The 26410-nt window shown below is 39.7% G+C and overlaps 1 protein-coding gene across 5 annotated transcripts in view; it reads right to left on the bottom strand.

Annotated features, from left to right (window-relative positions):
* MGAT5 (alpha-1,6-mannosylglycoprotein 6-beta-N-acetylglucosaminyltransferase) overlaps window positions 1-26410 on the bottom strand; it is a 259845-nt gene that overhangs the window by 49329 nt on the left and 184106 nt on the right. For all 5 annotated transcript variants that reach the window (XR_010591273.1, XR_010591274.1, XM_042855663.2 and 2 more), the window contains 2 exons: window positions 26109-26242; window positions 2768-2917 (listed from right to left, as the gene is read on the bottom strand). Coding sequence is in view for 3 of the 5 variants with exons in the window: in XM_042855663.2 (XP_042711597.1) it covers window positions 2768-2917; window positions 26109-26242 (284 nt within the window). In the remaining 2 variants the exon portion in view is untranslated. The remainder of the gene's footprint in view (window positions 1-2767; window positions 2918-26108; window positions 26243-26410) is intronic.

Here is a 26410-nt window from a genome sequence, read left to right as displayed (position 1 = left end):
CAAACCCTTGTAGATTTTTGCAAGCTGCAATGCAGGGATCCAACATTTTTAAAGACTTCAATACTTTGGCACAATGATAGTGACATTTTATATTACTTCTTTTATCCAGACAGATCTCATGAGCACTTTACAAACGATAGTGCCTTCCATTTAATTCAGTCACTAATCAATCTGATCAATGTAATTTGGATCAAAATATCAGAAGTCAAATCATATAAAAACAAAACCCAACTCCCACATTTTATTTTGACAGTACTAGGCTATCATTATTGGATGATTCAATAATAGCTATGTAAAATTGCTTAATAATGAAAACTAGGATTTTTAGTGTAATACAAGTAAAAAGGAGCCCTAGGAAGACTCATGTTACTGAAGAATGATTAGAGGTAAAAACTTAGTTATAAGAAGTTATAAACAGTATCATGTGTTACGCAAATAGTGATAAGCATCCTGGAAGTTAAATAAGCAGCTGAACGTGATTTCTGTTTTAACCAGTAAAGAGAACAAATTTAACTGGAGAGATTTATGCTCAGGTTATTATTAAAATGTCAATATTTACCCACAGTGGAATCCATGATTAACCCAATAATTTCGAATTCTAAATGCAGGGGAAAGCTGTGGTGATCTCAGGTACATCTGTGTGGCAAATATAAGTACATGCTGACTTTTTAAATGGTAACATTGTGTGTGTATGCAGAAAGTACACATACGTAGTGGTTGTCTTTAAAAAAAAAGTCAGTTTTCCCATAGCCACTGCAAAGAAATGCAAGGCTACCGCTGTTTTCCCCTATACTTTGAATAGGAGATCTCTGTGATAAACTGCATAGCATGACTGAAAGGAGCTTACTTTTTAATGGCTTCTGTTGTAACAGTGCACAGCAACAAATCAACAATGGGGAAAAAAGTGGAGGCTCCATAGGGGTAAAAAGTGAGGTGGCAAAGTTTGCAGATGATACTAAACTGCTCAAGATAGTTAAGGCCAAAGCAGACTGTGAAGAACTTCAAAAAGATCTCACAAAACTAAGTGATTGGGCAACAAAATGGCAAATGAAATGTAATGTGGATAAATGTAAAGTAATGCACATTGGAAAAAATAACCCCAACTATACATACAATATGATGGGGGCTAATTTAGGTACAACGAATCAGGAAAAAGATCTTGGAGTCATTGTGGATAGTTCTCTGAAGATGTCCACGCAGTGTGCAGAGGTGGTCAAAAAAGCAAACAGGATGTTAGGAATCATTAAAAAGGGGATAGAGAATAAGACAGAGAATATATTATTGCCCTTATATAAATCGATGGTACGCCCACATCTTGAATACTGCATACAGATGTGGTCTCCTCATCTCAAAAAAGATATACTGGCACTAGAAAAGGTTCAGAGAAGGGCAACTAAAATGATTAGGGGTTTGGAACGGGTCCCATATGAGGAGAGATTAGAGGCTAGAACTTCTCAGCTTGGAAAAGAGGAGACTAAGTAGGGATATGATAGAGGTATATAAAATCATGAGTGATGTGGAGAAACTAGATAAGGAAAAGTTATTTACTTATTCCCATAATACAAGAACTAGGGGTCACCAAATGAAATGAATAGGCAGCAGGTTTAAAACAAATAAAAGGAAGTTCTTCTTCACACAGCGCACAATCAACTTGTGGAACTCTTTACCTGAGGAGGTTGTGAAGGCTAGGACTATAACAGCGTTTAAAAGAGAACTGGATAAATTCATGGACGTTAAGTCCATTAATAGCTATTAGCCAGGATGGGTAAGGAATGGTGTCCCTAGACTCTCTTTGTCAGAGGGTGGAGATGGATGGCAGGAGAGAGATCACTTGATCATTACCTGTTAGGTTCACTCCCTGTGGGGAACCTGGCATTGGCCACTGTTGGTACACAGGATACTGGGCTAGATGGACCTTTGGTCTGATCCAGTACAGCCGTTCTTATACATTCCATTTTGCAAATTTAAAATCACAAAACATTTTCTTCACAAACCCACTGACTGAAAATTATACATTTTATTTGAGCCTTATCCACTAACAAGTTTCTATGCTTCAAATTATCCTCCTAAAAAATTGTTTATTATATCCTGCATAAACCTGTCCAAGGGTAAGGGAATTGAATGGCAAATTGGAAAAAAGTGTTCTAACTTCTGGGGGAAAGTTTATTTAAATGTGTACACTGCTCTTATCTTAACTTTAGTTCAAATACAGATCATGGGACCATAGGCAAAAAAACGCTTTAAAAGTCTCTCTCTGCGCTCACGTGGAGCTGCGGAAGTAACTGAATGGAGAATTAAATGCTTTTTATCACTATAGAGGGATGTGAGTCTAGGTTAAAGTCATTGGTAGGGCAGTGTACTGCAGTGCAGTTGTCAGATAGCACCTAGCTTTTAAATTGTGGATTTAAAAATGAACTAAATTCTCACAGATGATAATCTCTTTGCTCTGCTTATCGGTTACAAAAAAGGAAAAATGAGTTTAATGATATTTTGAAACTGGTTTTAAGAAGTCTCTCCTAGGCTGGATGGCATGAGCTAAGTTTTCTATAAGTGGCTGCCAGTTTGTCAAGCACATGCACAGTTGTTAGGGCATTCTTAGGTGCTTGTACCTACCCAAAGGCCAGGTTAAATTCCCTTTTATTTTGCTCTGTGTTTCTAAAGCCCCTTAATGCAGGTGTCAGCTAATGGCAAGATGGCATTTGAGTTCTTCAAGTACAGTAATTCTTTAGTGGTTTTAGTGTTTTTTCCCTCTTGGCAATAAACTTACTTTTGTTTCTCTCAGCAGAAACTGCAAATCTCGCCCACTAAGGATGCCATGGTTTTTCACGTAGCTGGGCATATGGACGGTACTTGTCCCGTGGACGGTTCCATGGACTTCCATGTAGGTATGAATGATGTCCAAATAAGCCTTCTTATCCTATAAAATGAAACAAAATTCGTTTTAGTCTTTACAAACAAACTAAGAAGTGATGCTGTCCCAATCAGAACTGGTTATCTACCTAAACAACGTCCCAAAGCCCTAAATGAAAGGAGGTCAGTGGTTCTCATCTTTCATAACCACATCTTTGACATAAGACTTGATAGTGTATTATATGATTAGCATTTTAAAGTCTTAATTTGTAAAAGTTTTGTGCTAGTTTGCAATACAGACAGCCCTGCTCCTGTTCCACAGAACTCAATGGGAAAATTGCTATTAATTTCAAGGGGGCACAACCAGGCCCTCAATATACGTTTACAAGACAGAAGTTTAATTGAAAACATTTCTACACATAATACACTCAATTTTGTAACCCACACTTACTCCACTTTCATTGGACTACTTATGCAAGTGGTCACCACTTTTGCACAGTCATGCAAACAAGAGTTGCACAGTTTGGCCTAAAAACAATAGCTTTCTGCAAACTGGTTAGAAGAGTTGTTGAGGTATTTCTGTCATGAACTCAATATAATTGGCCTTGGCTCATCCTCACTGTGAAGAAAGGAGTTGTTAATCTTATCTCACTAATGCCATGCCCCTGCTTTCTCTCAAGATTTGGACATAAGCCTCCACATAGTCTAGTCCTAACACCAAGAAACAAACGTCTTGACTCTTTGGTGGCAGGACAATTTCTAGGCTTGTATTTTCTACCCTACTTGATTTGTCATAGGCAACCCATACACACCATTATTTGACAGCTATGTATGAGAAAGTTGGCCAACGGTGATATTGAAGTTCTCTCAAAGGGGAAGTAGATTAGGAAAATCCTATTACTTGGAAGCCTGGGGCAATAAGACACAAAGCCTAGACAAGTGAAATTTTATAATTTACTGCTTACCAAAAACGGACGTACATTAAGTATTCAGTGTAGCCAATCTGAGGCTTGAAAGTAAAAGATGGTTTCTAGCTTTAGCTTCCTTTGTGGTTTGGTAACACTTGCAGGGAAGTGGACGACTTGCTTTTTCACAGCCTCCCCCATTGCTAAATTTCTCTGATCAGCCAGTTGTGCCCCACACTACATTTTAGAAAGAATGCACTGGCTAATTATTATTTATGTCAACAAAAATATTGAGAGAACCAAACTTTCTTGTCTGATAACCAAAGCCAAGATCCAGATTGTCCTTGCACAAATCAACTTATGAAAAAGGCTTTCGTAGTCTGGCGGATGGAAAAAGGCAGCGATGAAGGAGCTATCCAACTCTGGCAGCTGCTGATTAGTCTCTACAAAACCTTAAAGCCACAGAAAATACTGTATAAGCCACAAGATAGTTAATTCAAAGGCTATCTAGACAATAATCATAATTAAGTACAGTTAAGTACTACTTCCTACAATCCCAACAACTCAAAAATATTTCATTAGGATTAGGGACAGGGAAAGACAGAGAGTATAATGAATAAACTCACTTGAGAGAAAGGTTTCACACACCATATTACAGTAAATGAAACAGCAAAACAGAATTTACATTCTTAATATTGGCTGAGAAAACTCATATAAAGTTATGCATAAACAGAGTTCTGAAAAGTCAATTTTCAAGATTAATAATAGTAAGAATAAGAATAGTAAACAAATAATGCTTAGCTCTTATATAGTGTTTTTCATTATTAGATCTTAAAGCATTTCACAAGGGAGGTCAGTATCTCTATCCCCATTTTACAGATGGGGAAAATGAGGCACAGAGAAGTGAAATGACTTGCCCAAGGTCAACCAGCAAACTCATAGGAGAGCTGGGAATAGAAATCAGGTCTTCCGAGTCCCAGGCTAGCGCTCTATCCACAAGGTCACAATTCGGTATTAACTTAATGTGTTTTGGGACTTTTTAAAAATTATTTTTTCCATTGACTGTTAAAGGTGTCTGATTCACATCACTTCAGCTGTGACCAGGAAGGGCCTCTTCCAGGGCTAAAAGGGTGTTCTGTCTCCATGCCTATTGTCAAAAGCTTTTTCCTGAGGTGCCTCCTCCCTTTTATTGATTCAGCCTTGCTCTGCAGTCTGAAATCTTTAATGGGTACCCAGGTTCAAACCAAAGCAATGCAAGGTCACTGTCTTGTCTAACTTCAAAAAGGGTACCTTCCCCTATTCAAGGCCTCGGTCACGATTCAAGTGCTCATCAGCTGGTGTGGATTAATGCATCAGCCCATTGCGAATACAGTCATGAAATTCAGAAGATCCCAGAAATTAGAGGTGGAAGGGACCTACACTATTAGTTCATCTCCATCCCTGGTTCTTGTATATTTACTAGCATTTTGTCTCAACCTATGAGGCTTTCACCACTTCCCTTGGAAGACCATTATGAAACACTGTATAAACTTCAGCACTCCTGGCCTTCCACAGATGTCGAAATTGAGGAAATAGAGGCAAAGTGACTTAATGGCGCCCACACAGGACGTCAGTGGCCAAGTCAGGATTAGAACACTCAGTCCCTTCCCAATTCCCAAACCCATGCTCAGCTGTCATGAAAGTATGCCTATAAACTGCCCTCTCATTCTCTGTTCTGTCCTAAATAATTCCTCTCCTTGATGTTCACACCCTTCAAATAATTGTAAATGTATGTCCCTCTTTAGCTATCTTTGAATTAAGCAGTACATATTTAATGACTTTTACATTTTTCCCACAGGTGAATCCATTTGTTGTTCTTTTCTGAACTTCAATTTCTCAATACATTTCTGGTAAGGAGGTACCCAGTACTGAACATGACATGCTAGGAGCAATTATGCCACACCTGTATTCTATTTGTTACAACAGCACCCTAATTGAGGGTGGGGTTCCATTGTGATGGGCAATGAACACACAGTAGGAAACAGTCCCTAATGGAACATCTTTCAATCTAAAGAGACAAGACAGACAAAAGGTTGGAAGAGAAACAGAGGCACAGAATTGAAGTGACTTTCTCAATGTCACAACAACAGGTGAATGGAAGAGCTTTCAGTAGACGCTTTGTCTCATCTCAAGTCCTATTCCAATGGCCTCCAAAATGGGCTACATTTCCTTTTGAGGCAATGATATAATGCAACATCTCTGAGCGCATAGCCCCAAATTATTTTGGCTTTTTCCTGCTGCACTGAATGAAAACTCATGTCTAATTTGCTATCCAATATCACCCTAAATACCTGTAGAACTAAGCTCCAGGACCCTATCTCCCATTGGAAGTTAGGTCATACAGGAAAAAAAAAAAAGCCTACACGCTACATATAAATGACCCGTAAAAGAACAAACCAAACCTTCAATACATGCAAGATACTATTCCCAACAACGAGATAAAGAAAACACAGAATTGGCTATAATAAAATGCCATGGTATCATTTATTTCTTTAGATATTTATAATTATAGCTTAAGGCTATATATGTAGTATTATTAGCAACTCAAATAATATATTTAATGCCTGGAAATAATAGCTTCAGGTGAATTATGTACTTTAAAATACCACAGGGATAAGCCAACTAGGTTAGACTAGCAACAAAATATAACATGAAGCACCCTGCTGTACCACTGTGACTTACATATTATTCTCACAGTATGTTTTTCATTTGTAAAGGATCTTTATTTTTTAAAATAGTGCCTTCCAAGAGTAAGTGCTTTGCAAACAGTTAAATCTCATCATGCTCCTCTGAGGAAGGCACTTGAAGTATTATCCTTCTATTAGGAGCAAACTGAGCAGAGAGATGTTAAGTGACTTGCCCAAGGTCACGCAGTAAATCATTGGAAAAGCAGGCAACAGAAACCAAGAGCTTGGATTTCCAGTCCCTGCTGCCATCATTAGTTAACATGAACACATTACTATACTATCTGAAAAATGCAGACTTCAAAATTAAACCAAGTACATAAGAACCCCAAATTCCTAGTGTTTATAAAGTAGAATATACACAATTAAAAAATGAGATAGGACTTAGGATCAGATATATCCTGCATGGTAAATGAAAAAAGCTTCTTGGAAATAAGAGAATACTACCATTTAGAAAATAACTTTACTAGTCAAAATGCTCACACTGGTTTTTTTTTTTGGGGTGGATTACAGAGATCCCTTTGATGTAGCCTTTTCTTTTCAAGTTGCAGAACTACAAATTGTAAAACCCATTCCTGTTTTCTTAGTGCAGTTGAGGTTTACTGATAGTGGCATATCTTAATCCACTGTGCCTGCCTAAACAAAGCCCAGGAGTTATGGTTCAGTGTTTTAAAGGTGAAAATAGATAAGACTATAAAGCATAGGTATTAATGACAACATATCTGCCTACTATAGAAACAATAATAAGCCACCTTGAATCTTATCAGCAAAAGTCATATAGTGTACACTATAAATAAAACCATGATAATATGAATATATTGTAAGTGGCAAAGAAAAAACAGCTAGAAAGAAAAATAGATGGATTTCCTCAACATTTTACTGATTTCAGAGAAATAAATAGTTACCTAGCTCTTACACAGCACATTTCTTCTTAAAATAAAAACAAACACACACAAAAGTTATCCAGTCTTCACAGCTCCTCCTAGATGCTCCTAAAGAACCATATGCATTATCCCATTTCAGAGATATAGCAATAGAAGAACTGAGGACAGGGGCCAGATTATCAAAGGTATTTAGGTACCTAAAGATGCAAATAGAGACGTAGTGGGAATTTCAAAAGTGCCTAATTCCCATTGAAATCTCTCTCTTTAGTGAACTTTTACATTATGAAAATACAATGGGGTATATATAACACTCTTATTCACACCGTCATCTCAAGCCAATTCTCCAATTCCTCCTATTGCGCAACAGATGTACACTTTTTCACTGTGAGTTGTCTTCTACAAAAGCAATTCTACAAAAGGAATTTCCCCACAAAACAGAATAAAAAAGGTAGGAGATGGAATAAAAATAAAAATTCTTCTAAAGGGCAAAGAAGCAATAGGAAAGATACTGTATAAAATATAAACCATTCCTTGATGCTGCCAGAATGTCTATATTTATTAACAGGCTTCAAAATCACCGAATGTGTCCAATTTGTTTATGCAGTGTAGTTGTAGCTGTATCAGTCCCAGGATATGAAACAGACAAGGTGGGTGAGGTAATTTTTTTTTAATTTAAGCTTTTACATTACCTTACCCACCTAGTCTCTCTAATTTGTTTAATTATTCCATTCATATTCTGCCAACTGAGTTGGTAATTAACTCCATTCTGCCCTGGAGGAAGTATTCTTTTTTGCCTGTGTCAATTAAATCTTCCTAGATCTAAGGTCTGTTTCTTCATATAATTATTTTGAAATATGGTCAGGAAAATAAACGCCCACAACATACTGTACAACTTTTATTTTTCTGAACAGTAGGAAAACGTTAGAAAATGATTCTTCTTAAATTTGAGAAATTTAACCAAATGTATTGATTATACAGAGAATTCAGTACAAGATCTAAGATTTAGGTAGGAAAATACATAATCATACACAAGTTGTTGTTTTTAAGATGATTTTTATAGTTACATTAAGTGGATTTCTCCCTCCCTCCAACGTTTGATATTACAGCAGTGAAATATTTTTTCTAACAAAGAGACAATATAAGCTTCTGCATGCTGCTAAGACAATGCACTTCAATTCTGACGTTTTGCAAGCAAAAAATATGAATACTTTAAGGTTAAGTAATTTAATTCCTTTCTTCAATAAACCATGCAATACTAATGTCCTAAATCAAAGAAAACAACCAGAATGAAATGCACCTCATTTTGATGCTTAATTTACTGGAACAAAAATATGAAAGTATTTTGTTATAATGTAGTGTTAGTGCATTTTTATATTTTAACAAATGAGTAGTTCCCCCCATAATGTGACAGTAAAATGAATGTGATAAATACCTAAAACCTACTGAATTTGCTTTTTAAATGGTTTTGAAACCTTTATTTAAACATAGAAAAGGAAAATGTTCTTTCTGAAAATAATACATTCTCTAATGCAGGGGTGTGCAAAGTTTTTGGCCCGAGGGCCACATCTGGGAATAGGCCATGAATGCTCACAAAATTGGGGTTGGGGTGCAGGCTCTGATTGGGGGTGTGGGCTCCGGGGTGGCGCCAGAAATGAGGCGTTCAGGGTGTGGGAGAGGGCTCTGGGCTGGGGAGTGGGTGCAGGGGGTGGGGTGAGTTGGGGTGTGGGAAGGGGTGCAGGCTCCGGCTGGGGGTGTGGGCTTGGGGGTGGGGCTTGGGGTTCAGGAGGGTGCCCTGGGCTGGAATCGAGGGATTCGGAGGGCAGGAGCGGGATCAGGCCTGGGGCACGGGGTTGGGGTGTGGGGAGAGGCTCAGGGGTCCAGGCTCCAGGTAGCACTTACCTCAAGTGGCTCCCCGAAGCAGCGGCATGTCCCTTCTCCAGCTCCTACTCAGAGGCACGGCCAGGCGGCTCTGCACGCTGCCCCGTCTGCAGGCACTGCCCCTGCAGCTCCCATTGGCTGTGGTTACCGGCTAATGGGTGCTGCAGGGGCGGAGCTTGGGGCAGTGTGCAGAGCGGAGGTCCCTGGCTGTCCCTATGCATAGGAACCGGAGAGGGGGCTATACCACTGCTTCCGGGAGCCGCGTGGCACAGCCCCTGACTGAAGCGCCAGAGGGGGGCCATGCTGGTGTTTCTGGGAGCCAGAGGGGAGCGGCCACCGACCCTGCTCCCTGGCTGGAGTGCTGGAGCGGGGCAAGCAATAACAATGATTAGGCTCCTGGTAAGCAAGAATGCTACTAACGATGAAAACTTTGAGGATCTCTAGTCATTGTTCTTCAGTTTTCATCATTTAGCCTTCTGGAATGAACCGCAGAAGTAAAAAGCATGTTGCCAACATATATTTCTCAGTGCATAGAGATAAAGGTAAATTTGTCATACCTGCAAACAGTTATTCTGCTAGTTCCTCCTATTCCACGTCAGACTATAGCATATAGCAACAGGTGGCGAGAGAGATCAACTGAGATGTATTATATTTTCCTTCATTATGAGCCTCCAATGACAACCATTTCACAGCACACAACCCCCAAATCAAAATATTTTCTGGCCTAAAATATTTGAGCAGTGTACAGGAAGGTGTAGCAATAATTCATATGTACAACATATATGGCAAAGTTTAGAATTTCACTGGAGAGAAGTTCACATCAGAACGTGCAGATAGGTATCCTCGAAACCTAGACACCAGAATAGGACTAATCAGGGAAGAACAAATAGGTTCCTTGTACAGTTTAGATTTCTGATCAGACTCTTTAACCAGTTTGGAGTAATCCCAGTGGAACCAGTTCGAATACTCCAAAGCTCTTAGGCAGGAAAAATAATTCAAACAAAAACATGTCCTCTTCCACTGGTGCTTGACAGCACAGCTGGCATCACTTTCTCATAAAATGAGTTGTAACTCTCTTCAGCTTTACCACAGAGATTATTCAGAGCAGGTCTTCTAGTGAAGGCCATGCAGAGTCATTGCTAACGGTTTCCATCAAACAAGAGCAGCCAGATTACTCATCAAGGAAATCCTGTTAATATTTGCAAAAACATGGTGCAGAAAATGCTGTAAATCATAATGCTAAACATTTATCTTGCTGGAAAAGTATTTATGAGAGCAAGATAGAATTAATTTGATTGTCTGTTCTTGTTTGTGCTACTCTGAGACAGCAAGGAATAGTGAACCTTGTATCCAAAAACAATTCCTATCACGTGAACTAAGGATGAATATCCATTTATTTTCAAGAGTGCTAGTATCAGAAGCAACTAGCCCTAGTTATTTTTCCAGCTTTCTAACCACTAAGGTACAAGGCTACTGCAAAAAACCTCAGAGGTACCGTTATTTGACAAAAACCTGTCTCTTTCTATTGTAATCATTGACTTCTCAGTTCTGGCATATATTTTGGGGAAGCCCCATTCTCTCTCTCAAAATAATGTATTTCACTTGATGAAAGGGACAATTCTTAGCAAGGATTTGGTCAAAGCAAGACTAATCCTCACATTCCACATTACCTGCTATGCTTTCTTAACACACTGATCTACATATGCAACAAAACTGTGCCTATGTAAGAAAATGGGCGATGACAGTATCATCATCTTCAGAAATAGGCCTGATTTTAGGTGCAACACTGAACCTTATTTTTTTGTTATTATTCCAAGTGTTATCCTGTATCTTCAATTGTTTGTAACTATGGGAACACAGATTTCCCAGAATCAGATACCATGGTCTCCACTCCTTAGAATATTGTCCAATGGCAGAGAGGCTGGGGACAATCATTACAGGCTACAGTCTTCCTGAAAGTGCCCAGGCCAACACTTCTCTCTCTAAAATGGTCACTGTCCAGGGAGCAAATATAATTCCCTTCAGCTATGTACAGTACTTTGTATGGTAAACAACACATGCAAATCCCTACTTGACTTACAGTACCAACTTGGTAAACAGAGGTTAATTTAATCCAGCCTTTGCCATCTCAGATATTTGGTCAACTGTAGAGATAAGCCTAGGCCAGAACCACAAGCCTGAAACGCCTCTATAAACTTTGAAATAGCCCAGCAAAGAACTTCATTGCTAGGGCTCATCTGTAATCAAGAAGGAACCCAGGGATGCCCAGGTACGTTTACTTGTAGATCCCTTGCTCCTGAAGGAAAATAAAACACGGGAGTTCCTGAGGCATAAAGGGAAGGGAAACCTCCTTCCTCCAAATCTGTTATGTTCTAAACATCTCTAGAGGTCCAAACTGAGTAAGTATCCACTAATAACTAAGATTCCCAAATTCAGGAAAGTATCTGCATTCAAGACAGCACTTAAATACATGCTTGAGTGGTTTCCTGAATCAGGACCTAAGCCTATACATAAATAATGTAGCATCCAAAATAGGATTCATTCCTCAGATAATCTAGTTTTAAAAAAGTAATGGATACTTAAACTCAAATGAGTTATTAGAAATATTAGCTAGCCTACCTGTATCATTGTGAAGGACTGTATGGTGTAGCCTACACACAGTGTTTCTGTTTGCAAAGTGAGCCCCTATAGTCCACATTGGAAAGGGTTGATTTGTAATAGGCGCTAGAAGAGTTACTCATGAGAAGAGATGTGAAACAAACAAAAATTAAGCAAGCTTTTAAAAAAAACAAACTATTGTCCAAAAAAAATTATAGCAAACCAAACCAAACCCCTTCCCTAAAGTCAAGTAAAACTTTTGAGTAACTGGAACAAATGACAAAGTCTTCCTTCTGTTTTCTGTAAAGATGCACCCTCAATTTGTTCCTTCCATAAAACATACTCCTTTCTCCTCCCGCCCAGAAAACCACAAACCAAACCAAACCCCACAAACCTTCTTAAGATACTTTATACTGTAAACCGTTATTTAGCTTGTGATCTGCTTGGGTCAGACCCTGTTTTCTCATTTTACTATAAAGCACCAAAAAATACATACATATACATCTGTATAGACAAAATACAGATCTCACAGATATGTCCATGTCTCTGTGCATTTTAACTTTGTCCTTTTCATTTTATTTGTCTGGGTTAAACTGCATGCTCCTTGGGACAAGTGTCCTGGAAAGTGTCATATAATTAAAAAAAAAAATAAATAATCTACAATCACTTTTTTATTTTTTACATCAATGTCACAAATAACCATGGATCTTTGCAAATTCAAACACACTGCATAAAGGAAACTTTATGAAAATTAGTGCACCAATCTTACCGTATTATTAACTAATCTGCTGCAAGTGCATTAGAAAGTACAGATTGATAAATAACTCAGGATCTACAATTTGAAAGTCAATTCATTATCACTTTTATTTTCAATGTGCTTTCATTCACTTCTTGGTGGTTCCTTACAGCATCTTGTTATCTACAAACATATTTCATCCAAAATAATTTAACTGGATGCCACCAGGTTTTTTGTCTTGTGTTTTGGTTCTCTCCAAAATAAAGTGAAGTAAAAGCAGATTCCAGAGTGCTGGGTGTGAATACAAAATTGACTTGTTCAGTTCTCCGCACAGGTTTTGATCAGAGTGGCTCAGTCCCTCCTTTTCTGTTGCTCATAGTGCACACTAGGCTTACAGCTTTAAATGTCGCATCAAAAAGCAGCAAATGATTTCTCCTCATACCCAAAATGGGAAGTTCTATTAGCTTTCAGTCATTGTATTCGACAGCTACAATAAACTTGCCATTTGAGAAAGACACTTTTGTTGATCATTGCGCACAGAACTGTTATTACTTTATGCCAACTATTTCCACCTACTTTTAAAAGCCTCATGATAAAGCCTTTCACATCAAAGGAATGGAATGACAACCATCTTTCCCTAAGGCACTGTCAACAGGAAGATATAGCCTGAAGGGTTGAAGTCTTAAACTGGGTAAATTAAAATTTCAGAAGTATAAATGCTTCTGTAATAATAAATGGAAGCATGACACAAAGAAAACTGAAGTCTCCTTTCACTCTGCTTGAAGCTGGTAAAGGCATCAACTGAAACTTGCTTTAATTTCAATTTGGCAGCCTAGATTATGACAAATTTTCATGATTTTAAATTATTCAGGTCACCTTCACACAATATTAGTCTCATTCACCACTGAACCACTAAACAACATATGTGCACAATTACAGGCCAATTATGTTAGAGAACAATTAATCACAGCCCTTGTTTGCCTGGTGGCCCTTGTAGTTCAGATTGTAAAACATATGGAGAATAGTTTGTGGTCCCAGGTTTAGTTTCCCTTATTAAACATGAGAACATGTGAAAGTTTTTATAAACTTTTATAAACTTTTATCAGTGCAATTTAAGAAAACAAGAACCGCTGTTGTAGGTCTTGGCACATGCCCTGAATGTACCCCTTTCATCTTTCAGAAGTCCTAACACCTGGACATTTATTTATCCTATGCTGGATCAAAGGTAGCTGGAAGCCCGATAGCTGCCTTATGTTAATTATAACCCTACAGCAAGATTATGCCACACTCTAAAGTTGTTCTAACTAGAGTATATGCTGTTTTAAGAAAGAACCACTTTAATTTTCAAAACAGAAGAGAAGCTAGGAATACAAAACAAGAGCACAAATGATGCACTTTGGTGCATGAAAACTCTAGTTTCTCCACAGTGATTTGTGAGGGAGAGACGTACAGCAGACCGCCGTTTATCCGACCCTCCATAATCCGGCTCTCCGTTTTAACTGGATAACTAGCATACACAGGCCCAGAAAAGGGTGATCTCTCCTGGGGCCACTAGATGGCGCTACAGCATTACACGTTCCCATTTTCTGGTTTATGTGGATTTTGATTATCTGATCTCGCCCCAGTCCCAATTAGATCGGATAAATGGGTTTCTGCCATACTGTTTTGATCTATAACAGTGTTTACTTTATGAAATTAATAAACACCACATATGTCCCCAGAGGGGACAGGGTCTTGGGGTTGGTCAGGGTATTGATAATGGGATGAAGAGTTTTTCATCTTTATATTGTCAGTTCAAATTCAACCCAAGCTGTAAGTGACTGAAGTCATTACTATGATGATGAGAAGGAGATTCAGAAGTCTGTGTTAAATGAGCTAGTAACCTCAATACAGTTCCAGGTAAGCAGGTGTCCCCATCACAATGCCACAACTGTTTGCAGTCTCAGTTGAGGTGCCAATGACTGAACGGGCAAGAGTCTGAGCTAAAAGAATTAAGGGACATTAGAAGGGCAATCCAGGGAAACGTGCCAATGCCTGTGCATTTTCTATTCTAGGAAACAGAGATTTCCGTCTCCAGAGCTACTGGTCTGGCGCATTTAACAAAAAATACTTTTTTTAAATGAGTCATCATGTAGGTTATCTTCAATCTGTGCGCCCTTCAAACACAGCCTTCTTCAAACCATTCCTTGTTGATTTTATCATGAAAATTTCTATGCAAGTTAAAAGAAGGTTAACTATAGTTGTATTCCCAACCCTGCCATAAAGAAAAAATACTAGTCCAAAACACTTTAGTAAAACTACAGCAAGGTAATTTACTACAATGTAGGAGTAGTAAAATTCTTCTAAGATACTGACAGGGTTTGGAATTATTACTGGAGATGAGTGGACTATTTATAAAGGTGTCCCAGCATCCATTGCTATGTAATGTGGAGAAACCAGTAGCTATGCTGAAGCATACACCTGGATAACCATTATCACTTAACGTTCAAGTTCAGCAAAAAAAAATTGTTCACACATGGGAATAACATGGTGGATGAGGAGGTAGGGCAACCAGCTCCCCCAGTCTATTTTAGATTTCTGTCATGTGGACTGAATTTGGTAGTCACGTTTTAATCTGTTTCCATGTGTTAGTATAGTAGCCCGAGTGCACAGTCAGATTAAAAAATGTATAAGGTCCTGTAAGTTAATAATATCATCCACACAAATTCACATCCACACTGATCTTATAATATAAATAAGAAACAGACTTAGGAATCACTGGTGTAGAAGTGCTAGCTAAAGTCATATGAGGAAATCAAATGACACGGAAAGTATCAAGATACAAGAGTTAAGGTCAGATGACAGAGCACCTAAGGAAATCAAGAGATGAGAGAAGGGAAAATGAGAAGCCATTTAAAAGAGATGCTGAGAGGGTGGGTCAGCAAAGTATACTTCTGGGGGAAGTCTGCGCCACTGCACATGCAGAATTTATGTCCCCTGCAGATTTCTTTGCTTCTCCGCAGAAAAATGACTTTCTGATGGTGCGCAACGGGAAGCCACAAGAGGGTCATGCAACCCTCCCCAGCAGTATGTTTCGGGTGCCCAGGGCAGCCAGCAGAGAGGTAAATCACTGTGGGGCAGGGGGCAGGACTGGGGAAGACCCGGCTGGAGGCTCCTACCCTGTGCCAGGCTCAGCTGCTAGTCCTGGCTGAGCTGGAGAGGTCAGAACTTCCTCTTTCCTTGTACAGCATCCAGGGCCATGTCATACCAACACCCAGATTTCTCCCCTGGCGGTAGGAAGCTCTGCAAACTCCCCTCTACCCCCTGCACTTCCTGCTCCTATCACTCCTCAGCTGCATGGGGAGGGATCCTTGTATGGGAAGCTGCTCCCGCATCCGCCCAACCCCCATTCATCCAGATCCCATTATATCCACACCCTCCCACCAAGCCTTATCCCCCTGCTCCCAGAACTCTCCGCCCCGACAAGCCCCACTCCCCCTGCACCTGGACCACCCCAACAAGCCACACGCACTTGGATCCCCACCCTACCGAGCCCCAACCAGCTGCACCTGGATCCCCCTGCAGAGTCCCATTACCATTGCACACAGAACCCTCTTTACTAAAAAAATTCTTCTGACTTTAATTCCAACCAGTACCCACAGAGAATCCATAGAGGGGGAAAAAATCCTTTACCTACTATTTAAGGTAGGGATAGTGTTCAGTGAGAATATTAGTAGCTCAGTTTTTTGAATTATACTAAAAAGGAAACTAAATATGTAATAACCCCAAATCTTCCAAAAAAATTACATGGACAATAACCATTTATGAAGAATACCCATCTGTCAAAAGGCACTGGGTGTTCATAATTGGCTATAATTATAAAAGTATTTTTATGCGAGTTGTGGTTGAATAAATTACATTGTAATTTTCCTGGAGTCATTTCCTCAAAGATTCATAGAAATGTAGGGCTGGAAGGAGCCCCACAAAGTCAAATCCAGCCTCCTGTGATAAGGCAGGACGAAGTAAAACTAGACCATCCCTGACAGATGTTTGCCGAACCTGTTCTTAAAAACCTCCAATGATGGTGATTTCACATTCTCCCTTGGAAGCCTATTCCAGAGGTTAGCTACCCATTAGAGTTGGAAAGTTTTTCCTAATACCTAACCTAAATCTTCCTTGCTGCAGATTAAGCCCATTACTACTTCTCCTTCCTTCTGCGGACATGGAGAACAATTGATCATTGTCCTCTTTATAAGAGCCCTTAACATATCTGAAGATCATTATTAGGTCCCCTCTCAGTCTTCTTTTCTCAATAATAAACATGCCCAGGTTTTTTAACACCTTTCCTCATAGGTCAGGTTTTCTAAACCTATCATCATTTTTGTTGCTTTTCTCTGGATTCTCTCTAATTTGTTCACATCTTTCTTGAAGTGTGGTGCTCAAAACTGGATACAATATTTCAGTTGAGGCCTCACTGGTGCTAAGTAGAGTGGGAGGATTACCTCCTGTGATTAAACATATGACCCTCCAGTTAATACACTGCAGAATGATATTAGCCTTTTTTGAAGCTGCACCAAATTGCTGACTCATGTTCAACTCATGATCCACTAAAACTCATAACTGCATATTCCATGTTCAGATATTTTCCAAAACAGACCACAACAAATTCTGCTCCCCTCCCCCGCACTCTGGAAACTACAAAACGTATAAAAGATTATTTAAAATGCATTGCATATTTTTTCTTCTTGGATTAGAGAGGAGGTTGTGAGCGGCATGAGACAAATAGCCTGATACCCATATGAGAGTTGGGAAGGCACCTGCAAGCCTCAAAGTATTTCTTTTTAGCTGTAGTATTCTATGATTAAAGCCAATTCTGTTTCATTTAGATGAGGGAGAAGTGCTATGGGTTTCACTCACATTCTACACAGTCCTCCTGTTCTGATCAAGCAGACAGCGTTCTCTCTTCAGTCATTTATACTGCCCTGAACTCCAGACAGAAAGTCACTTGAAGGTCACCCCGGCTAGGTTTCCTTCATTTTTCCACACCAAAATTTTAGGCTCTCTCAGCAGCCTTTCATATAGTTGACTGCAACACAAGCTAAGAACATGTGTGTCCATCTTGCTAACCATTGCACTCCACAACTGATGTATAGGGATCCCCTTTAGAGATTTAGAAAAACTGCACTGGGAAATAAAAGGGTCTGAAGTACGGTCTAGAGGTTAAAGGGGAATGTGAATGAGAGCCTGCAACCCAGATCTTGTGACCTTCAGCAAGTTACTTAACATATCCAGACCTCTGTTTCTCTGTTTGTAAATGCCACCTGGCTCACATGGCTGTAGCAATGATGGGGTGTGACTGGGGTCCCAGGGGGGCCACACTGAGATTGCTCAATTAGGGCAAAGAATGGTGCAGGCAATCTGCAAAGCTGGTGGTTATTCTGATACTTAGATCTATCAAGCTCGCAACAAAACAGACTCTATAATACCGTACTGGTTACCCAGAAGCTGAAAACACAGTTCCCTTAAAAGCAACCCAGCCTTGGGCTCCCTCCCAGACAGGCAAATCAAATATGATGAAGATTATTGAAAATCTTGTTCATCATATAAAAAGTTCTACCAATCCCAAAGGATTGGACACATTACCTACCAAGTTAATGAATACTTCAGATCTTACCCAAAGACACGCTTACAGCCAATTCTTATTAACTAAAATTTATTAAAAAAGAAAAAAGAGTATTGGTTAAAAGATCATTATACATACAGACATGAACAGAGTCCTCAGGTCAGCTTAATAGTAGAGATGGTAAGCTTTAGAATTGCAAAGAGTCCTTTTCAGAATCAGTTCATCAGCTTATAGTCCAATGTCCAAATATTCAATATCAGGGCAGTCCAGATGGGACTGGAGATCTCAGTCTTACAACTCAAACTTCCCCCCCAAATAAAGCTTAAGCAGATCTGAGATGAAAGGATCAGGTCCCAAGAGTTTTTAATAGAGATTTTTGCAGCCCCTTGACAGCACCAGTGCTTGGGTGAACAATAGGCTTTTGAAGTAACCTTCTATTTCCTAAGCATTACCGGTAATTAGCTACATGGATTAACATAAGGTAATTGCCTATCTCCCACCATTTACAGGTGATATACTATATACTTCAAAGAGAAATCAAGGCAGTGATATCCGTATATTTACAGCTCATTTAAATGTTAATATCTTCTTTTGATCTCTGAATTAATAGAATACAGTGATAGACAGGAACTGTTTGGTTACAATGTTACCCTCTAACAATATATATGTAAACACACAAAGAACACAATCATTAACTACTAATATGTCTCCAAAGGTTGAATCAGGGTCAATTAGCCTTCAAGTTGCTTAACCCATTTTGGCCCTGTGTCACCTGCTCCACAACGCCATGTACCAGGATTCTACTTTAATTTGTAGTTCTGTTCTGAAGTCACTCTGAAATGGCAGTGTGCTGTCCAATATTTATTGTCTCAATTATTTCAGTTCAAATCTGTTTAGTTTACAAGTAAACCGAAGTTGCTTCTAATTGCCAATCCTGCAAACTCAGCTTGGAAGTCAAAATGGATCTCTCTTTCTTCTGTATCATCCTCAGTAATGAAGGTTCTTCAGGCAAAATTATGTCCCCACTGATACCAGTACAACCTGAGGTTGCAATCCCTTCAATAGGTATAAACTGATTGGAATTAGGCAAAGAATTATGTTCATAATACACAAGCAGCAACAGAGTCCAGCTGTGCTCTTGGCACTGTAGAACCAAACAGGAGTACCAAGCAATAAAAGGTAACAATATACAAACCTTTACAGATCCAAGTGCTTTATAAGCATGAATATAAGTTCCTATATGGCAACTGAAATACTACAGCCCCACTTCATAGATAAGGAAATAGACACAGCAGTTAAGTGATTTGCTTATGGTCATAAACCAAGTTAATGGCACAGCCAATTCTAAAACCTAGGTCTTCCAACTTCCTGTGTGATGCTGTAAACCTAGTGGTTCTCAACCCATGGGCCACCTGTGGCCCAAGCAGCACACAGCTACAGCCCATGTGACATTCTCAGGGCCATACAGGTAATATATATATATGTACAGCTCACGTAACAGAGAGCTGTACATGCAGCTCACAATGGTAAATAGATTAAGAACCACTGCTTTAACCATTACAGTTGCTGATCAGAAGCTGGACACCCATATGCACTTGGTGGGATTTATATAATTTTGGTTAAGTGATCTGTTCTGATACAAAATATAAAAATAGCATAAATAGATTACTTCAGTTCGACTCTACTCACAACAACAAACGACAAGGCCACTAAACAGGTAAAGCAACCACAAACTAAGCCATCCGCACAGATATAAGCTCAACCCAGGAACCTTGTTGGTCCGAATGGATTTCATCACACAAATATGCTTCCCTCCCCACTCCCGGAAGTCAAACCTGTCTGTATAGGGTAAACTTTACATGTGTGTGTTCACAGGGCAGTCTGCATGCCAGACAACAAATACATGTTAACAAGCAATCAATATGTTTTAATACAACCACATGTAGTCGTACATCTAGGACCCCCCAAGAATGTAGGTCATAATTACAGAATACTGGAGATGCTATCTTGGAAAGTAGTGACTCTGAAAAGGACTTGGGGGTTTAGGTGGATAAAGAGCTTCACATGAGCTCCCAATGCAATGCTGTGACCAAAAGCCCTAATGCAATCCTTGGATACATAAACAAGGGAATATCAAGTAAGAGTAGGGAGGTTATAGTACCTCTATAGTTGGCAGTTGTGCGACCACCCTATTGGAACACTATGTCCAGTTCTGGTGTCCACAATGCAAGAAGGATGTTGCAAAATTGGAGAGGGTTCAGAGAAGAGCCAAAAGAATGATTAAAGGACTGGAAAACGAAAACACTTTACAGTGAATATCTCAGAGCTCAATCTGTTTATAATAAAGAGAAGGTTAAAGAGTGACTTTTCCCACCATCTGTAAGTACTTATGTGGGGAACAGAAATTTGATAATGGAGTGCTCTTCTATCTAGCAGACAACTATATAATTAGATCCAATTGCTGGAAGTTGAAGCTAGACAAATTTAGATTAGAAATAAGGCACACATTTAACAACAGTGTAATTAATAATTGGACCAACTTACCAAGAATTGTTATGGATTCTACATCACCGGAAATTTTAAAATTAAGAGAGGATGTTTTTCTAAAAGCTATGCTCTAGTCCTATGGCCTGTGTTATACAGGAGATCAGACCAGATGATCACAATGGTCACTTCTGGCCTTATAATTATTAATCCATGTTGCCAGAGTAGGATGGACAGATTAAAGAACTGAAAAAATATGTATGTATTAAAATCCAAGTAACTGAGCAACAACCTTGTTTATTAGATCTGACTACACTGGACGGGCTGTTCTGTTGACTCGCACAACTAATCAGGTCAGGAAGTATAGAGATTATTAGATCCAACTATTCTTGAGAGTCTGCATTACGCTTTCGGTAGTGATAATCAGATCAGGAACTGTAATCGCAAAAGCTTAAACTAGAACAGACTCAAAATTAATGGATTTCTGTTCTGCTGAAATGTGTTCTGGGGGGAAATCTTCATTATGCAAAAGGGAAAAAAAAAAGAAAACTAATGAAATCTTTCTTCAGTCATGAACCAAACAGAAAAATCACCAAAGCATTACAGTCAACAAGAATTACCTTTTTTTTTAAAAAAAATAAGTGAGGATTTCAAGGAGGATTAGATTTGGATGAACACATTTGAGGGATCACAACCACAAATGTATTGCTGACTAATATCCACATGGTTTTAATACGTCAGCTAATGAACAGAGACTCTGCCCTTCCCATGCCCCAAGGATCCTGTAATAGACAACTAAAGTGGATAGTTGGCAAGTGGGCAACAGGGTGTTTATCAATCTGTGTAAGTATCTTTTCTTCTGAAGTGCTGCCCTCTTAAATGGGCTTAATGCAGCACAGCTATTCTCATAGGAAGCATGATCAGAAATACCATTAAATCATTTAGTATGCTTGGACAGCATAGCTTCCTAGGCCAATTCGGATTAATTCTTATTTCCTCAAAATTTCTCTCTCCAGGGATCATCAGTGGAAGTTGCAGGTGAAAGGGGGAGTCAATCAATCATCCATTCCAAAGGCAAAAGGGTTCATGTTTAAATGAAGCAAGATTTCAGCTCCCTATTTGCTTATTTTGTCATCAGTTGTAACTCAGAGGTTTCCCCTTTTCCATGTCAGTTGTGATACACCTGAGAATTTACTCACAGCAACTGTCTTAGTCCTGTATTCTGAAAGACACTGGTGCACTGTACCAGTATAAATGGAGCAGTAGTTTATGGTAACCACATTTCATCTTTATTCTAAAGGAACAGTGTTTTTAGGTACAGGAAATCAGAATCCAGACAATAGCCAGCTTCACTGAGTTAGATGAAATCCTTCCTCCACATCCCTTACTGCCAGACATTCCCCCAATTTTGAGAAGTGGTGGCAAATTGATGCCAAAGTAGCACTCCTTGTTTAAGGACTCCTCCTGTTCCTTGTATATGCAATATTGCCCTACCCTCAGTCACCCAGGGGACCATTACAGTTTATTCTGGAATCCTCCCTTTCTATAACTCCAGATACCCGTGTAACAGTTGTTCCTGTTATATACCAAGAAGCTCACAAAAACTACATCAAAAGTTTGAAACCTCATAATAGAACAAGAGTCCCATACGTAGTTTTATGTGGACAGGACAGATTGATAATTTGCCTCTCAGAGGCCCAAAGCAGCAGACAAAGAACAGCTCTTCCTTCTAATAGCATCAAGGACACACCCTGAGTGAGCAGTAAAGGATGACCTGTTACTTTTGGAGAATTCCTGAGCTGCTGAGACCAGCATCCCGTTAGATGAGGGATGTTGCAACAAATACTAGTGTGACACTATGCCCCATATTCTTCATAGAAATATTGTTAAAATATGATTATAGCGTATCTAAGATATATTTTATGCAAGATGGATCATGTGAGATGTTGGAAAGATTATGATTTATTATTATCATATTTGTATGCATGTATCATTTTTGTATATGAAGTTAGGAATACTGTGTATGCACCAATTACAAATGTGTTTATACCTGGGGAATGCCCACTGGCCAGAATGCAATCAGTCTAGATTACTGGCTGGAAAGGGACATTAGGAAAAACAATAGGTCTTTGAAGATGCTAATCTCCCACCTTCCTGGAAAGCCTTCCTGTGGATTCTGCAAATAGACTGAGTTATGGCTGCAGGGTCATATGATCAAGTCACCTGATACTGGACACCATGATAAAATTAGTACTTTTTGACTGGGGGTGGAAATCACACTGGAAGACAAAGGATTCCCGCCAGATGTAAAACCTATTCAAGGCAGGGGATGACATAATGAGTGTTCGTTCTTCACTGAATCCCCGCCCAGGACGACTGCTGTAAACATCTAAGAAACAAAGACGAAGGGGGAGAGAAGGACTGAGCCCAGGCTGGAATGGTGTCTAGCCTGTGAATGAAATATCTGAAGTTTTAAGCTGCAGGCAAGTGCAGCTGGCCTTCAAGAATCTCTGCAGTCTGACTAAAACAACATTTCAGGTGAGAATTTGCTACTTGTAGCCAGTTTCTTTAGTATTTTAAACTTAGATTGCGTGTTTGTTTTATTTACTAAGCAATCTGCTTTGATCTGTTTGTTGTCCCTTATAATCACTTAAACTTGTTTTTGTTTTCTTTAAAACCAGTTTATGGAATTCATATCTGGGGGAGAGGGGCAGCAAAAAGATGTGCAAACCTTCCTCCACATTGAGGGAGGGGGCAAATTTAAATGAGCTTACACTGTATAGTTCTCTGTGCAGCGCAAGACTATACAATTTTGGGTTTACACTCTAGAGGGGGTGTGCACTTGGGTGCTGGGCAATTCCTTACCCGAGCTTTCCTATGCAGAGCTGTTCTCAGCATGTTTGTGAAACTGCAGCTGGGCGTGTCCCTACCTATGTGTGTGCTGGTAAAGTGCACTCTGAAGCCTGAGGGAGGGCTTGGCTGAAAGAGCATCATGTTTATAGTAAAAATAAGTAGTTTATTTAACAAAGAACAGAAATTTGAGGAGAGGCAAGTAGAATTAAGGGAAACAAATCGTTACATGTAAAACAGAACCATAACATGCTTTCTAGAGCCTAAACTTAACTAACTAGGCATTATGTCATGTCATAGAGAGCAAAAGCCTACCCCAAATCCTTCCTGCATATTACAGCCAGGCTTTGCTATGGATTTAAGATAATTTCCAATATAAACATATAACTTCTTAAATATTACCCATACATACATTTTGCAATGATTAAGATGACTGCGGTGTTACTGGTTGTTGGTAAAAATTTCATATCCCATCTTTTGGTGCACTATTATGTAGACATCAGACCTAGGGGATTCCTATAAACCCCTATGCACCCCTTATGCCCCTCTACCGGTTGGTATTAAGGGGTTCCTGGGTCACAGGCACAAAGAGCTTTTGGTACCGACAAAGAGAGCAGTGCCAGAGCAGTCTGTTTTGATAAAGCCTGCAGTGCCCGATGGGAGGATGAGCCCCAGTAAGTGTTTGCCTTGGGGCATCTGCTCTTGGGCCTGACACTGAGGGTGGCATGGAGGTTGGGGCAGCAAGATGAGTCTCAGGTCTCTTTACAGAGGATGCAAAGAGGACGACTTTGAAACTCCCACGTGTCCTAAAATAGCCTGATAAAAGCTGAAGGAAGCCAAGTGCCCTTGCAGACTTAACTGTCTGCCATTCCTCAACAAAGGAGTGAAAGTCCATCAAATTGTGCACCAGGATGCTATCTGAGCCTCTCCCAGGCACCCAACATGCACACCTGTCTCTGGAAAGATAGCTAGGTAGTTTGAACCTCCTATGGAGTGTGGCACCCGACATGGACTGGAGGATAACAAAAGCCAAGTGGTCCCAGCTACTCGAACTATACTATAAATAATTAACTAAACTAACAATGGGATGATAGCCTAACTAGCTTGTGGACATGCGAGAGAGTTTGTTTCACTCTCAGCAGCAGTAGCAGCAAAGGAATTAAGGTGATTAGGGAGTGTGCGTTCCTTTATGTAGACTGAACCAATGACATCACACTAACATGAGCGGGCTACTGTGCCTGCGGTAGTTATACTGTTCCTCAGCTTGCTGCTAGAGGCACTAGGCCCCATAAATGTTAATGTGTGATGGATGCCATTGTGAGAACACACCAGGGATTGGCCTGGGACCTCCAGAGATAAAAGCACGAGCTGTTACAGCGCCAGCTAAAGAGACAAAACTCTGGAGCTGAAGGCTGTGGCAATTCATATCCTCGGTGGATCGGGCACAAAGAAAGACTTAACTAACACACACAAACACACCAGTAGGTTATGTACCTCCTCTGCTCATAGGAGGTTCATCCTGAGTCTCTGAGACCAACAGCAGTTTGAATCTCAGACAAGCTTCCACTTACATGATGGCTTACAGCTTGGCCAACATAGTGGGAATTGAACTGAGAACACCTAAACCTAAAAGCATGAGCTACTACATCGTAAACTAAAGAGCCAAGGCTCTGGAGCTAGCAGCTGTAGCAGACTCATATCCTCTGCAGATCACCACACTCTGGGACCGGTCACACACTCAGCAGTGGGTTACAAATGCACAGAGACAACTGCTTCCTTTTAGGAAGCAGAACTAGTTGTCAATGACAAGCTAAATATTAATGCTCCCTTATCCAGATATGATAGCTGTACAACATCAAGGTCAATTAAGCACAAAGCTGATTTTTTGCAAGGGAGCATGAGAAGCGATATTTCCAGAGCTTTAAAGTGAGAGCCTGAACAGGTTCCACATCATAACCTTACGATCAGAACATTGAACAGGCTGCTATCAAATACAAGAAAAAACTTTCTGCAGCATGCAGGAGAATAACTCACGGAAAGACAGTTGCTTATGACACAGGTCAGGTTTACGAAAGCCTCTGCACCACTTCAAATCCCTGCAATGTATCTTTAATAGTTACTGTATCTCCCTCAAATCAGTCTGATAACACTATAAAGACGAATTTTGTTACCAGTAAATAAAACAAAACAAGCATCCTATTCACTTGGTTATTAAAAAAAAAGTCCTTTATCCAAGCAAGGGAGATGCTATACAACACTCAAAATTCCACTGTGCCTCACTATGCTTCATTGGCACACATAAGCACATACATTACTGAAAATTGTAGCATTTTTACAACCAAGGTGAAGTGGACAGATATTGTGCAGACATTTTCAGACCCACTCACCCCCACCCCCCTTTAGCTAGGCAGATGCCCCTTTTATTACAAAGCTCCACAAATGCTCAGTAGATAAATCCTTTGACGTTATTGCTTATTTTCAGACAAAGGACTTATTAGAAATTCATGAGGCAACTTATTGTGAGTCTTGAGATTTATGTCTTTTTCCCCTCATCAAAATGAATTTGACAAAGATGTTAAAAAAAAAATTGCAACTCACCTTCCAGAAGTTATCTACTTTGCCATAAACAAGTGACTGATTCTGCCTTTTGATGTCATTAATGTGTTTAATGTCACTGGAATTTAGATGCTGCTCCACCACAAACCCAAGGAAGCTGTTATCTGGAGTGTGAGCTGCAAGAAAGAAAGGAGAGACATGTTTATTACATGAAGTAATAAAGCATTGGGGCTTTAATATGTGGTCATCGTCAGAAGAGTGACTTTCATGGAAATGTCTCCTCACTTAACAAATCTGCTCCCTGCAAGTATATTCAGAGACATATTTGCTTACTTTATTGACAA

Source organism: Chrysemys picta, chromosome 11 (assembly GCF_011386835.1).
Source record: "Chrysemys picta bellii isolate R12L10 chromosome 11, ASM1138683v2, whole genome shotgun sequence".
In the NCBI taxonomy this organism is placed as follows: Eukaryota; Metazoa; Chordata; order Testudines; family Emydidae; genus Chrysemys; species Chrysemys picta.
Note: the sequence above shows the minus strand (reverse complement) of the source record. Positions and strands in the feature narration are given on the sequence as shown.